The sequence below is a fragment of the Pristis pectinata genome, chromosome 10 (genome assembly GCF_009764475.1).
Source record: "Pristis pectinata isolate sPriPec2 chromosome 10, sPriPec2.1.pri, whole genome shotgun sequence".
Classification (NCBI taxonomy): Eukaryota; Metazoa; Chordata; class Chondrichthyes; order Rhinopristiformes; family Pristidae; genus Pristis; species Pristis pectinata.
Genome location: NC_067414.1, coordinates 75,335,403 through 75,351,821, shown reverse-complemented (window position 1 = coordinate 75,351,821; position 16,419 = coordinate 75,335,403). Strand labels below are relative to the sequence as shown.

General features: G+C 40.2%; 1 protein-coding gene across 10 annotated transcripts in view; it reads left to right on the top strand.

The window, feature by feature from the left end:
* The window catches only part of LOC127575402 (doublecortin domain-containing protein 2), a 135,110-nt gene extending 118,926 nt beyond the window's left edge, over nucleotides 1-16,184 (top strand). For 8 of the 10 annotated variants that reach the window (XM_052025243.1, XM_052025242.1, XM_052025237.1 and 5 more), the window contains 4 exons: nucleotides 1,057-1,515; nucleotides 11,910-11,979; nucleotides 12,669-12,731; nucleotides 15,406-16,184. In XM_052025243.1, the coding sequence (XP_051881203.1) occupies nucleotides 1,057-1,515; nucleotides 11,910-11,979; nucleotides 12,669-12,691 (552 nt within the window). In that variant the 3' untranslated portion in view covers nucleotides 12,692-12,731; nucleotides 15,406-16,184. The remainder of the gene's footprint in view (nucleotides 1-1,056; nucleotides 1,516-11,909; nucleotides 11,980-12,668; nucleotides 12,732-15,405) is intronic. The other 2 variants (XM_052025244.1, XM_052025240.1) reach the window with 2 other exon arrangements.
* Nucleotides 16,185-16,419: the final 235 nt, after the last annotated feature.

Here is a 16,419-nt window from a genome sequence, read left to right as displayed (position 1 = left end):
TTGGCCAAAGCTACTCGCAATCCATATCAATATCTGCTGATAATACTGAACTAAGTGGGATTGTGACTATGGAGGAGGATGTAAAGGGGCATCAGGGGACTGTGGACAAGTGAATGAAGATGGCCGATGGAATATAATTTGAAAAATATGAGGCTCTCTCCTTTTGTGAACATAACAGAAAAGCAAAGAATTTGTTAAATGATGGGAGATTGGGTACTGTGATGTTTAAAGGGACAAGCGTGTGCTTGCAGACAAATCACTGAAGATCAACATGCAGGTGCATCAAACTATTAGAAGGGGAAATGGTATGTTAGCCTTTAAAATTAGTGAGTTTGATAACAGGAGTAAGGAAGTCTTATTGCAATTATATCAGGCCTTGGTGAGACTGCATATAGAGCATCGTGTATAGTTTTGCACTTCTTACCTCAGTGAGGGAGTGCAGCATGGATCCAGTAGCCTGGTTCCAGGAATAGCAGGTTTGCTGCATGAGGCAAGATTGAGTAGATGAGGAATGTATTCCCTGGAGTTTAAAAAAGAGAGGAGATTGAATCAAAGCTTACGAGATTCTTAAAGGCCTTGACAATCTAGATGTAGAGGGGATATTTATCCTGACTGAGGAGTCTAGGACCAGGGGGCACAGTCTGGGAATGATGGGCAAGCAGTTTAACTGAGATGTGGAGAAATATTCTTTCATTCAGAGGGTGGTGACCGTTGGAATTCTCTACCCTGGAGGGCTGTGGAGGTGTAGTTATTGTTTTCATTCATGACAACAATTGATAGATTTCTGGACATTAAGAGATTCGGGGGATATGGTGTTACTTCCAGAAAATGGCACCGGGGTCAAAGATCAGCCATTGTCTTGTTGAACAGCAGAGCAGACTCAAAGATCCAAATGGCCTACTTCTGTTCCTATTTCTTATGTTCTAATGTTGATATCCAGTGCAAAGGATATTGAACATCCACTCAGCCAGAACGTTGAAATAATTTCCATGTGAAGACTATGATAGCCACAATGCAATTTCTAATCTGGTAAAACCAATGTCATTTATTCTACAGGTCCCTGCTGAGATTGTTCATGAGGAAGAAATACCACCCAATGACAATGATACATCCACAGATAACCATAAGGAAGAAGATCTACTTCATGGAATGGAAGATTATGGGATAATAAAAGAGCAGTGGAATGATCCAAATGGATGGACAGGGGATGAGGATGGACTGGTAGAAAATATTCAAGAATACAGTAAAACTAAAGAAGATGGCCTGCCCAATAATATTGACCGTAATACCAGAGTGCTGGAGAATTCAGATGCACTACCCTCATCAACAGATGAACTTTATAGTGAACAGGAGGATCCAGGGAATGAAGTCTATCGCCCAGCCCATGATGACGAAATTGCAGGTGTGGGTTCAGAACAATCTACTCAGAAAGACCCAGTATCACTTAAATCTGAAACATGGCTCAAGCCAGCAGAGAAACAAGAGCATGTTGATGAAGTATCAAGGTTAGAAAAGGTTAGCACTGCAAAGGAACTTAATGAGCTTCAACTGCATTATCAGTATGCGGTAGTTAATTGTTACAGTGAAGATTGCTTTAAGGATGTGAAAATGGTGCCCTATTATTGCTTATTCACTGTACAAAGCAGCTGAAAGCAAAATCCAATTGAATGAAGCCCATCACAGCTTGATGGGAGTGAAAAATATGTAGTTTGCTGAATTAGGAATCACTTCTTCCTGAGATAGACTGTGAGAGGAATAGTTTAGGAATGTATAATTGAAAGCCCGCTTGTGCTTACACATCAAAAAGATACCCAGACCATGAATAAGGCCAAGAAATAGGATGCTGAGAAAGAACAGGTTTTACTTTATCCTTCCCGTGTTACAGGACATACATTCAATAAACAGAAAATCGTGACCGTAAACATTGAGGCAACTCCAGTGCCAGGTGCCAGCACTTGTGCTGGGATTTGTCCATGTTTCTCCAGGAAAGCCTCAAAAATTCAGCATTGGCAAGGACTTAATCTGGCGGTGGCATTATCCACTGTGTCACCTTTGCTTCTGACTGCCCCTGTACACTACACCTGGATTCCTTATGGAGTTCAACAGGGTAGCACAGGTTTTCACAGAATTTGCAAATTCCAGGCTGAAAAATCTACCTGCTGAATCTGTGTCAAGTTAAGCCCAGTGTAGAGTGACCCCAGGGAAGGAATGTCTGTTGATAAGATGGTTAGTGGATCTTTTTATATGATTTAGGGTTACTTACTTTAATTCTATTTAGTTGCTTTGGATATGTGAATGCTTGTATACTAAAAGAACATCTCCAATAATTTATTTTTTTTAAATATTACTTTTATTTTGTAATACCTCCCAAGTCTTTTTGAATATGGTGAATGTCATTGACACTCAGTGAGAACTTTGATAGCTGGTGAGTCTGCAAGTGCGACTTCACCGACTGTCAAAGCCATTCTGGGAGTGCAGCCAGCTGCTTGCACTTGGAGAAGCCCTGTGCCCCACTATGGAGCACTGGGCCATGCCTATGGGCTAGGAACTGGCTTTCCTGTGGAAGTTCATGCCCAGAGTCAAGCTGGAAGAAGCAAATGGGTTGAAGGCAGGTGATCTTGGGACAGCATAAGAACTGCCCTATTATAAACAACACAGAACTCATTCTTTACGTAGGCTTTATTCTGTGCATATTGAAATAACTGCCCCCTTTTTATAATGGCTACAACCAATCTTACATTGTGATATTACATTTAAACACTGTTTCTTTTTCTTTCATGTTTATCCTTTAATGTGAATGGGTAGCTGACGTTCAACATGGACTCAGAGGGTGAAGGCCCTGTTTGCATGCTGTATGACTCTATGACTCCACTGTAAGAATCATGGTCTGGGTTAGAAAAGACCGCTAATTGACAACCTATTGAATTTTGTCATGTAGAGAAGCTAATTTTTTTGAGGGGGTGGGTTAATGGTGGATCTACCTCCCTGGTAGGAAGAGCCAGGTCATGGGATAAGCTGCCTATTGTGTCAGTGATGACCAACTTCTCCTGTTCTTCTGGTTTTCATGCAGGTAATTATACTTACATTCTTCTTTCCTTTAAAAGTGATTGGAGACTCATACACTTTATTCTGATTATAGCTGTGCCTAACTTTTCAGAGCATTGTCTACAGATGCCTATACTTCAGCTTCGATCAGTGTTGATTCATGGGCACCCATTTTATGCTTGTAAAACAGGTATAGAACATAGAACCTAGAACATAGAACATTACAGCACAGTACAGGCCCTTCAGCCCACGATGTTGTGCTGACATTTTATCTTGCTCTAAGATCTATCTAACCCTTCCCTCCTACATAGCCCTCCATTTCTCTATCATTCATGCGTCTATCTAAGAGTCTCTTAAATGGCCCTAATGTATCTGCTCCCACAACTTCTGCCAGTAGTGCGTTCCACGCACCCACCACTCTGTGTAAAAAACATACCTCTGACATCCCCCTTATACCTTCCTCCAATCACCTTAAAATTATGCCCCCTCGTGTGAGCCATTTTTGCCCTGGGAAAAAGTCTGAAAGGAAACAAAAGAGAAGAAAAAAGTATGACAGCAGGAAATTTCTAAGCTCAAACATAATGGAAGGATATGGGCTGGATTCTTCTCTGGAGCACTTTAACTTTCCAGAAAAGCGCTTCAATGGAACTTAGGCCCATTGTGTTTGCCTCTTTTCCTGATGGAGTCTTGTTAAACAGGGTCTTGCATGCCTAGAAGTGCATCTGCTGTAATGGATGGAGCTCGTCACAGTCAACTATGCTGTAGAAGGGAACTTGTTATAGCTTGCCAATATGGGAGGAGAGATATTTATAAAGAAACACAAGATCACAATAAAATGGGAGTAGGAATAGGCCATTTGACCCCTCAAGCCTAACCACCCTTCAATATGATCATGGCTGATGTGCCCCATACCTCAACTTCTTATCTGTGTCAGTTCAACTTAGCACATCAAAGATCTTGGCATGAGGAAGGCAGACCAATGGGAAATGTGTTCATAATCTGATCTCTTCAATACTTGGTGAGCTACTATTCTATTGGTATTACCATTTAAGGTAAGAACATTCAGAAGTTGTCTGTTTGATATCAATGCAAAGAAAGATAAGTGGTTTCGGGAGAGTTGTTTGCAGGAAAGGGGCAAAGGAAGTCTTAATTTTCATCATTTAGGGTTTGAGCATCCATTGTGGGCCTCCATGACATTTTCTCAGCTTAACCACTTCCACATTCTCCTGATGCCAATACACTTGAGATAATTAATTAACCAGGTGCATTGCTATGAAAATCCAGTCGTTTCATGATCACTGATGCTGATGTTAGTTATTTTACTCCAGAAATACTTAACTTCTTGAATTTAAATTACCATGTTACCATGGTGGGATTTGAACTTGTGTCTCCAGATCAATTGTCCAGGCCTCTGGATATTTGATCAGTAACATGATCACCATGTTATCATGCACATCAAACAAGTTGTGCCCTACTTGGATTAAGCTGACATTCCACTCTTTAATATATAATACACTTGTCTATCATCTTAACCATTATAAATATTGTTAGAATTTAAAATTTGTTCATAACCTAAGAAGGTCATTAGGAAAGAAAAGATGAATTATGAAAGGAAGTTGGCGGATAACATTCGAAAGGATACTAAGAGTTTTTTTAAATACATAAGGTGTAAAAGAGAGACACGGGTTGATATAGGACCAATTGATAATGGTGCAGGAGCTATTATAATGGACGATAGAGAGATGGCAGAGGAATTGAATGAATATTTTGCATCGGTCTTCACCGTGGAGGACATCAGCAATGTGCCGGTCAGTCAGGAGTCTCACGAAATGGAACTGAGTTCAGTTAAGATTACTAAGGAGAAGGTGCTAGGAAAACTAAATGGACTAAAGACTGATAAGTCTCCCGGACCGGATGAGGTGCATCCCCAGGTTCTGAAGGAGGTGACTTTAGAGATAGCGGAGGCATTGGCGGTAATTTTCCAGAAATCGATAGATTCCGGCGTGGTTCCGGAGGACTGGAGGGTCGCAAATGTAGTTCCGTTGTATAAGAAAGGTGGGAGGCAGCATAAAGGAAATTACAGACCTATTAGTCTGACGTCAGTGGTGGGAAAGTTATTGGAATCTATCCTCAAAGACGGGGTTACGGAATACCTAGAGGCGCAAGGCAAGATAGGTCCTAGCCAACATGGTTTTGTGAAGGGAAGATTCTGCCTGACCAACCTATTGGAGTTTTTTGAAGAAATCACAGGTAAGGTGGACAAGGGAGAGGTGGTAGATGTTGTGTATTTAGACTTTCAAAAGGCCTTTGATAAGGTGCCTCACAAGAGACTGATTAATAAGATGAGAGGTCATGGAATTACGGGTAGGATAACAGAATGGGTGGAGCATTGGCTGGTTGGCAGGAAGCAAAGAGTGGAAATAAAAGGATCTCGTTCTGGTTGGTTACCGGTTACTAGTGGTGTGCCACAGGGGTCAGTGTTGGGACCGCTCCTTTTTACCTTGTACATTAACGATTTGGATGATGGAATAAATGGTTTCGTGGCTAAGTTTGTGGATGACACCAACATAGGGGGAGGAGTAGGGAGTATTGAAGAGATAGGAAGGTTGCAGAGGGACCTAGACAGTTTAGGAGAATGGGCAAGGAAATGGCAGATGAGATTCAATGTGGGGAAATGTGCAGTTGTACACTTTGGAAGCAGAAATAAGCGGGCAGATTATTATCTAGGAGGAGAGAAAATCCAAAGCACGGAAGTACAAAGGGACTTGGGGGTACTCGTGCAGGATACCTTAAAAGTTAACCACCAGGTCGGATCGGTGGTAAAGAAAGCGAATGCTATGTTGGCATTCATTTGAGAGGTATAGTGTATAAAAGTAAGGAAGTGTTGATGAGGCTCTACGGGGCACTAGTGAGGCCTCATTTGGAATATTGTGCGCCGTTTTGGGCCCCACATCTTAGGAAGGATGTGTTGACGTTGGAGAGGGTTCAGAGGAGATTTACGAGGATGATTCCAGGAATGAAAGGGCTTACGTATGAGGAGCGTTTGTTGGCTCTTGGACTGTACTCACTGGAGTACAGAAGAATGAGAGGGGACCTCATAGCGACATTTAAAATATTGATAGGAAAGGACAGAGTAAATGTGGCTAGGCTGTTTCCCTTGGTGGGTGAGTCCAGGACCAGAGGGCACAATCTTAGAATTAGAGGGTACAATTTCAAAACAGAGATGAGGAAAAATTTCTTTAGCCAGAGGGTGGTGAATTTGTGGAACTCCTTGCCACGTACAGCAGTGGAGGCCAGATCAGTGGGGGCGTTCAAGGAGGAGATAGACAGATATCTAAATAGTCAGGATATCAAGGGATATGGGGATAAGGCTGGAAATTGGGATTAGAATAGTTTTTTTTTCTTCTTCTTACCCCATTCCCCATTTCTCATTTCTATTTCCCTTTCCTTGGAGCAGACTTGATGGGCCGAATGGCCTGCTTCTGCTCCCTTGTCTTGTGATCTTGTGATATTGTGAACTGACATCACACTTGCAAATCTAGTTTTCAGTGAAGAGGACTGTAGCAAACTTCATGAAGACAAAGACAAATAAATGAGATGGTCAGGTACATGGCAGATAAATTTTATTGCAGTAAAATATGAAGTGATGTAGTTTGGAAGGAAGAATGAGGAAAGGAAATGCAATCAAATGACACATTTAAAAGAGGTGCAGTAGTAGAGAGATCCAGGGATATACTTACACTAATCTTTGAAAGTGAAGGAAGAGTATGAGAATGATATTTTCAAACAAATACAGTATATATACCTTTCCCACGCTTTTCAATGACCACAGTGTACTTTACAGCCAATTTGTACACAGTGAGCTTCCACAAACAGCCATATGATAATTTGTTTCCCAGTAATATTGAGTGAGGGAAAAGTATCGGCTAGGCCACCAGGCATAATTTCCCTCCCCTGCTGTTCTTCAAAATGGTAGCCTGGTATTGTTAACTTCCATCTGAAGGAGCAATCTAGGCCACACTTTAACATCTCCAACAGAAAGGAAGCAGCATCAGCAGGGCAGTACTCCCTCAGTACTGCAGGTTTTTGAGCTCAACTCTTTAGCTGAGTATTCAGGTATGAATGCAACCAAATGAGGCATAACTGACATCTGTTTAAGCAATGCATATTGGATCCTTGGCTTTATGAATAGTAACATTGAGTCCAGAAACTCATAAGTTATCAATAACCTTTATATATGATTGATGATGCCTCAGCTAGTGTATTAGGTAACACCACACAGCTCTAGTGACCCAGATTCAATCCTGTTTGTGTGGAGTCCTCCCTGTGACTGCATGGGTTGCCCCCCCCACCGTGCTCTAGTTTGCTCCCACAGGCCAAAGACATGCTGGTTGTTTCATTGGCTGCTGTAAATTGCCCCTAGTGTTGAGTTGATGGCAGGTGAATCAGTGGGGAAGGGAGTTGATGGGGATGCAAGAGGTATTGGATGAATGTAGAAGAATAGTTGATGGATAGTGTGAGTGCTTGTTTCCATGCTGTATTTCTCTAAGATATCTTTATTAGTCACATGTACATCGAAACACACAGTGAAATGCATCTTTGTGCGTAGAGTGTTCTGCGGGCAGCCCGCAAGTGTTGCCACGCTTCCGGTGCCAACATAGCACGCCCACAACTTCCCAACTCGTGCGTCTTTGGAATGTGGGAGGAAACCAGAGCACCCGGAGGAACCCCACGCAACACGGGGAGAATGTACAAACTCCTTAAAGACAGTGGCGGGAATTGGACCCGGGTTTCTGGCACTGTTAAGCATTACACTAACTGCTACACTACCGTGCCTGCAACAATAGGCAGTGTAGTTTTGGAAGAATGACAAAGCTTGACGTTTTGTCAAAGAACTGGCAATTTGGGCTAAGTGGACACCTCATTTGCCTCCTTAGTAATGATTTGAACAAAAGTTGAAGTTGGGAAGAAAATTCCCCACAAGTGACTGTCTGCCTCAAGTTAACAAGTCTAAAAGCAAATTACAAATGCTGTTCGTGCCATCAGACGATGTGCTAACATGTATGTATTCCTACATGCTGAATCATTCATAAGGCAAGATGAGGTTGAAGCTGTAAGGGATTCATGTTATATTGTATCCTTTGTACCTCAAGATTTTTGCTTAGATGCTGCAACAACATTCAACAGTAAGCAGATTCCTGGAAATCGTCCTGTTCAAATGAAATGCTTGAGGCAAATAGCTCATTAATGTGTGCCATTTCCCATGACTCAACTATCCACAACTTGTGGAGTGAAGGGGAATTAAAGTAGAGCTCGGCCTACTAAAACAGTTGACAAACTTCTGGAAATGAGGCCCTGACACTAAGCAAGAATCCTCCGTTAGTTGGGACCCTGGGCTTCTCATGAGGAGGTCTAATGGCCATTTGTATTTCATCACTAATTCTGTTTTTGAGGAAACTAGATCAATGTGAGAAGTTTTGAGCCTTCTAGAGAGTATTTAAGAATTCTTGGACACAGTTGGCATTATAAGCCTGTATTAAGTAATATGACCTGGTCACTGCCTCTGTACAGGGTTGAATATAATAAAAGCAGATCTCCTCAGACATTCCAAGGCTAAACCACTTGAATTAAGACAGAAAATGTCAACATGTCAGGCAGTATTTGTGGAATGAGAAATGGGTCTCAGGGACATTTCTGATGAGGTTTTTTTGTACTTTTTTTTTGGAGTGTGTATTGAACTTTGATTCAGGTATGAATGCAACCATATAAAGCATGCCTGACACTGGTTTTCCAAAGGATGAGTTCTTTGCTTTAAAAATAGAAGAACTGAGCCCAGACACATAGAAATTATAATAACCAAGCATTATAAAGTTTCCTCCTCCTGACAAAATGACCGAAAATAGAGCCTTTGCAAATCTACAAGTTGTCAAGTTGTGTAACCTTAAAGAATCAGCTCACTAAATCAAGGCAGACTAAGTTTTAGCAGCATTAAGACAAAGAGGCCAAGGCATGCTCAAAGTGGTGTGGGCATCTTACATGGATGTCCATCTCATTCTGGGCGGGCTATGGTCAAATGCAGTGGGGCATTGCATATACGTAACTTCGCTGTGCAAATGGTGGTTGGTGCAAGTGTAGGGAATGCATTTTTAAGTGGGAAATGGACATTTGCAGACTGGCGTGGGGGATGAAAGCTGGGTGCAACATAATTGGTCTAAAATTATGACTTATCCCAATAGCCACCTTCCTGTGAGGAACCTTAGGAAATTTGCCTCAACATGTTTTGCTGTAAGGGAGGACATTTGGGGAACAAATGGATCCTGCTATGTCCATCTGATGGACAGACTGATAGCAAGAGGCAGCAAAGAATGTTTTATTCAATGTTATTATCGTGCTAGGCTATGAGTAGTAGAAGCCCTTCTCAGGCTCCACAGCCCATGTCTCCATTTAAGTAATATGGAGGAGGGTTTAGTGCAAGTATGTCTAACATTTTTACGTTAGTATCAGTTGACATAATTTTAAGAACATTGTATTCTCAGTTGATTTATATGGTAATGTTTAAAGCTACCCAAAGAGGAATGCAAACTTCATTATTTTTCAGAATAGCCTTGCGGAGAGAGAATTGATCTGATCATTTCTATCTGACATGATTAGTGACCCATTAAAAAAACATTGTTAGCCTTTTTCTTCAAACAACTATATGATTTTAAAATCTGCAATCTGTATTTATTGATCAATGAATAGTATCCACTTATTATAGAGACATTTAGCACTTTACCACTAAGAGATTTTATCTCTAGCAAGTGAATAATAACAAATTCAATGTGCACACTTGCATGGTGCCTTGGCAATGAATTATTATGAAGTGCTTTATGAGGACCCAAGCAGTGAGCAGAAGTTTGCAAGGAAATTAGTGGAGATGACTAATGGTGCTATTGGAAGATGCTTTTAAAAGGGGCGCAAATGTGGCAAAATGGTGAACATTGGGAAGCAATTTTCAGATTGTCTGTGACGATGGCAGAGGTGTGAAGTGGAGGGGAGATAAGCAGCAGTGAGCTAGAATCAGAGGAGTACAAGACACAAGCTTGCACATGGGCTGGAGAAAGCTGCAAAGGTGGGATAGTAACAAGAGAGTTTTGAAATCGCTTTATTGACGGATGGAGAGTCAATAAAGTGTAGTGAGGATTGGAATGCTAGTTGAGCAGGACAGCAGGGACGTTTTGTAATTTTTGATGAATTCTTCTAATTCTGAGTACCTTTCAAATTCTGTGGGATTAATCCCAAAGGAAGCCAGTCTTATCGTTTTGAGAATGATCTTCATAAAGAACATCTGTTCGTGGTTCTCCAAAAAATTCTGAGCACTTCGAAATTTCACATGCAATTGGGCAACTTTTTGAACCTTTAGTAATCACGCCTGTGCATGAATTATTATTGTGTAGTTCTTTGGGCTTTGGAATAGAATCCTTGTAAAAATAGAACAGCCTCCCCTCAGAGTGAGGGGAAAGAAGAAAAATTGTCAAATCTCGTACCATTAAACCTTGCCAGTCTCATCTTTGCTGAACGACAGATCTCATTTTTATGTCCAAAGAATAATTGGAAGAACTTTGCGTTTGGGACAGAACCAGATGGAACTGATATAATTTTCAGCTGGTATTTATAACAGATGCTAATGCAACATGCCATTGATCTCCTATTTTTTAATGCACCATCTAAGCAACAGACATATTTGCTCTTAAAGAGAAGCGATGTTATTGTAAAATACATTTCCCCATACATGACCACATAATAGCTTCCCCATTTAGAAATGCCTTTGTTAAAGTGATAATAGTCTGAAGGTTCTACATGGCTGAATCAAACACTCAAGTGTAAACTGCAGTGATTGCAGCCAGTCACTATAGCCTGTCCATTCCCTGTTTATCTTATGTTCAATTTTCTCCTCTACTCTCCTGAAAGTTCTGATTTATTTTGGGCCACTTGCCCAATTTCTTTCTCTCTATTTCCTCATCCACTCGGTCAACTAATAGTCATACATAAGGTATGATAGCCAAGAATGATCCTGCTCTCATCTGATTGCTACGCAAGTAGAAAATAATCAAGAGCAGAAGCCATGACTGATTTATTTTCCCTCTTAACATTGTGTCCAATGCTACTCTTCTATTCCGGGCAAGACTGTCTCATTGGGCACATCCCAGAGACTGAACCCAAGATCTGCTTCTCCCTGTTAGTGTCAATCTTAACTGGAATATCACTTGTCAGCTTTTGTTTGTTACTTTTCTCAGTCCTCGTTGAGCTCTTTGTTCTTTTCCTTAAGCACCTCTCTTTTGTGGCTGGTTAGCTCTTGAAATAATGGTATGGTAGAATACATGCTCCATCGACTTCCCATTAACTACATGCTGAAGTTACATCTGAATATATTAGCTTAAGTTCAGTTTTATGTTACGAAAGGTGTTTAATTGAAAAATTATCCTTTAGCATTGTTTATATTAATTAATTATCTATTTTTCAAAACATTATCATTTTAGAAGTAAAAGTGATTTACCTATTATTTTTGCTGAAGGATTTGAATACCTCCCTTTTCCCTAATTCCAAAGTTTGTAATTTAATTTTCTGCCTTAAATGTTAGATAAAACATTTATTTAAAAAAAAGCTAAGGAAGGTTTTCTTCCCCAAACTTTACTTTTTAGAAATCATGATAGGCTGCTAAAAGAATAGAAAACATACCCTTTGTGCTTACTGCTAACCACGTGTCTAGTTTAGAATGGCAGAACTTTCATGTTGGTGATTGGTTAGGTTAATAACACTTCTAGTTATGCCGTGTATTAAGGAAATTGGAAGAATTGGCTGAAAGACAATGGCTTACATTCCAGGCACCAAGGGGACAGGAGAAATTCAGAAAACTGTTTGGATTTCATTTCAGGAGGTCATCAAAGTCCAAGGGTAGGTCTTTCAGGTGCACAGACTTGGTAAGATTTAGTACTTTACAAAAACAAGATGGCAGTTTATCTAGATTTATGTGGCGATTCGTCAAGAAAATATAACCTATGAAGAGAACCCATTTTGTAATACCTACTATTGATTTAAATCTCTCGATAGACTTCAATGATGCACATCAACTGGTTTAAAATCCATTCACAATACCCCATGAAATTACTCCTAAAGGAGAAAGTTGTACTTGAGTATTCATAGACAAAGACAAACTCAGCACATGCAGTAGATTAACAGGCTTGAAATTAAACAATATAGTTCACTTTAGGCAAGTGTTTTAAGTATTTAGTGCTGCAGTTTTGCTGTGCCCTATTCTTAGCATTTTATAAGGCTATAAATGAACTAATAATATGCTTACAAAGATAAATTACCAAGATTGTGTAAAATGATTCTTCTGCTTTATATGCATCGGCCAACCACAGTTCTTTGGCAACAACATGAGATTTTGATCCACCATTGATCTCAGGCTATTAGCAAAAATTAGCATTTTTTTTGCTGAATTAAATCTTCAATGCATTAGGCATTTATAGGAAAGAGAGAAATTTACTAGAAATTTGCTATTTGTAAAATGTATGTATTAATTTATGTCGTACATTCTCATGCATGCTTATTAAAGTTACTGTACACTTACATTTTTTCAGATGGTTATAAAAATAACAAATGAGGACAGTGGCCCCTGTTCCAGACCCTAGATGAATCATAAGGTAAATCTGGATATTCTGTGGATGATATTTCTTAACTGACAAGTTATAAATAATGCATGCTGTGCTAATTATTTCATCAGTATGTTTAATCCGAATGTTTGTGAGTTGATTCATTTTGGGATAACACAAAAATTGGTAGCATTGTGGACAGCAAGGAAAATGATCTAAGGCTACATCAGGATATAGGTCAGATGGAAAGTTGAATGAAGTGTTCACAGATGAAATTTAATCCCAACAAATGTGACGTGATGCATTTTGAAAGTCATGTAGGGACAGGACATGTACAGTAAATGGTAAGGTGCTAAGGAATGTTGATGGATAGAGGGACCTCAGGGCTCAAGTCCATAGTTCCCTGAAAGTTACAACACAGGTAGATAGCATCACGAGGAAGGTATATGGCATAATAATCTGTTGGAGGTACTCAGCTGCTCGAGCAGCATCTGTGGGGCGGAAAAGAATTGTCGATGTTTCGGATCAAAACCCTGCATCAGGACTTAAGCATAAATAAGGTAGATAGCCAGAATCTTTTTCCCATGGTAGTGGTATCAAAAACAAGAGGACAGAGGTTAAAGATGAGAGGAAGGAGTTTTAAAGGGGATTTGAGTGGAAAGTTTTTTTTACACAGAGAGTGGTTGATATCTGGAACTCGCTGCCAGAGGGTGTGGTAGAATCAGATATAGCTGCTACATTTAAGAGTCATTTAGACAGGTACTTGAATAGGCAAGGCATAGAAGGATATAAACCTAATGTGGTCAAGTGTGGTTTGTGTAGATGGGCAAAAAGGCCGGCAAGGACGTGGTGAGCCAAAGGGCCCATTTCTGAACTGTACACCTCTATGACTCTATGAAGCAGCTGCGCATTGTTCAGTTCTCCATGTTTGACACAGTGATGATTATTGGCAGAACTAAGCCAACAGTTGTGGAGGGGAATGGGAAATGAGCTGCTGCTCTGCAGGAATGAATCATCTGGGTGTAGTGAATAAGGCATAGGAAAAGGCCATTCAGCCCATCAATTCTATATCCCAATCCCATCAATTCCATTCCACCACTTAATTCTCCGTAACCTACTAAAGTTGTAGAGTCATACAGCATGGAAGCAACTCCTTCAGCCCACCGTATTCATGCCTGCGCACAAATACCTATCTATACTGATCCCATTTTCTAGCACTCGATCCACAGCCTTCTATACCACAGCATTTGTGGTCATCTAAATATTTTTAAAATGTTGCAGGAGAATGTGCTTCCACCACAGCCACAGGCAGAGCTGGGTGAAAAAAAGTTCTTTTTCAAATCTGCTCTAAATCGCATACCCCTTACATTACACTAATGCTCTCTTGTTCGAGGTAACTCTAAGGGAAAAGTTTCTCACTGTCTGCCTTATCTATGCCCCTTGTCATGCATACTGATATCAGGTACACTTCAGCCTCCTCTGCTCCAAGGAAGACTTGCCCAGCCTTTCCTGTCTCTCCTCACAGCTGAAACGCAACATCCTGGTGACTCTCCTCTGTACCTTCTGGAATATTCTCACACACATGCCTATTAACATCCTGCTACTCCTACCACCCTGCGACATAGCATTTTTCAGTAGCCAATTATACTAACAACCAGCACTTTTAGGGATGTGGGAAGAAACCGGACTGCCCAGGAGAAACCTATACTGTCACAGGGAGAATGTGTGAATTCCACGCAGACAACATCTGAGGTCAGAGTTGAACCCGGGTTGCTGAGTTGTGAGATAACTGCACAAATGCAGGGCCACTGTGTTAATTGCCTGGCGCTGATCAAAGACCTTTTCTGCCCACCAGCTGCACATTTTGCATTATGGCACTGTTTGTGGATTGAAGTTACAAGGCTAGACCAAGACCAAGGAGGCCCTGGCATCAGGCATCAGTCACAAAGTGGTTCCTTGTCACAGAACCTATTGCTTGGATTTCACCTGCAACATAATCAATGGGTCTCTCTTAACCATTTCTGAAATGGCCAAGGCCTCCATGCAAGTAACCAGCATGATTGGGGTCTCTGAGATACCCTGGCCTATAGCTGTGGTACAGACCAAACCACGCAACACCCTGTGGTTGAATGTTCGCTGATCAAATTCAGTGGCGGGCTCCATGATACACACCAAGAACGTTACTGCTTGGGTTAGAAAGCATGCAAATACCAAATGAATAAATAGTGCTCCCCCACTTCATCCCAATCCAAAAAAAACTAAGTGCCACTTGGTGAAGTTCAGGTCTGAGAGCTCTCCAATGTTGCTGGAGTTTCATTGCTGTTATGCTTTGTCAGGGCATGTCGAGCCTACTCACTACTGACCCCCTGACACTAGGAGGGGATGCATTTAGACAGAATTATTTGGTTACACAGCAGTGGAAACTGGCACTATGTTTTCCTCTATAACCTGATGCCTGGGTTCAAGGCATCAGAACTTCATTGGGGATATGTCCACTGTGCTTAGGTATGTCACCTGTTAAATATCGTCCTCAGGTGAAATGAATGGAAATAATAATTAAACTCAGTGTACCAAAGGTAGTTAATTGGATATCACCCATTTATCCACAATCTAATTATTTTCATTGATGTAAATTATCCAGCAACATGGATTGTATGTATTTTACTGGGTGTGATCGTAGTTCTAATTAGTTACCGCTAATGGCCATTGCTTGGTTTACTTGCAGGATTTAACACTGAAAAAAGTATTTGAATGAAAAATGAAGATAGAACTTGAAGAGACATTGGTGGGCAGTCATCCGGTGAATCGATCGATATGCTTTTAGATGAAGCTGCAGCTCTCAAATGCTTATTAAAATGATTCTTTTAAATGTATTAATTTTCCAAAAATCAAGCATGCTTTGTGCACTCCCAATGCAGCTTGACTAATATATTTGTTAGTAACATTTCATTATTGTATAACAGCTGAGGATATAATTTTCACCATATATTTTGTTGATTAGTCTTTTTTTGTAATTTTCTGATTAATTATTTCTGTTTTTGCATAATCAGCTGGCTAACTGTAAAATATAATTGCATTTGCAAGAAAATTACAGTCTCAGGCGAAGAATTAAATTGATCATTATATTGAGAAGAATAGAGTAATAACGTTGACTATCTAATCAGTGTAACATTCTTCTTTGTCACAGTTTAATGAATTTTATAAATAACGAGAAGGCTTTTGTTATATACTCCTGTGACTTAGGGGATTGCAATGACGCAGACTAAACAAAGCATATTATTAGCACCGAACACTTACTTGCCAAGCAAAGTTTATGTCTGGACTGATCTGAATAATGGAGTCCTTAGATATGTTTGATTTGTGAATAGCATTTATGTTAGTTGTAATTCATATGAATTCACATTTCAATTAGGCATCTCAGATCCTTGTGTGTTGAATTTTCCCTTGGATTAAATGTGTAAACTCTGTGATGTTCACAACAAAGTAATAAAGGATGTTTGGAAACTGTTGTTTGAGAATTTTTTGCTGTTTGTATGATGTCGCTATTGCTGGACATTTGGTGCGGCTTTAAGGGATACCCAATCTTCCCACAACAAAAAAATGATTAGGTATTGTGTCCTTATAGAAAAATATATTCACCTGCCCATTGGTTTTGTTTATAATGTAGCCAAAATAATCAGTTTTTAAAATGCTTGTTGGGATTCAACTCATGTCCGAGAACCACCAATTGGTTTGGTTT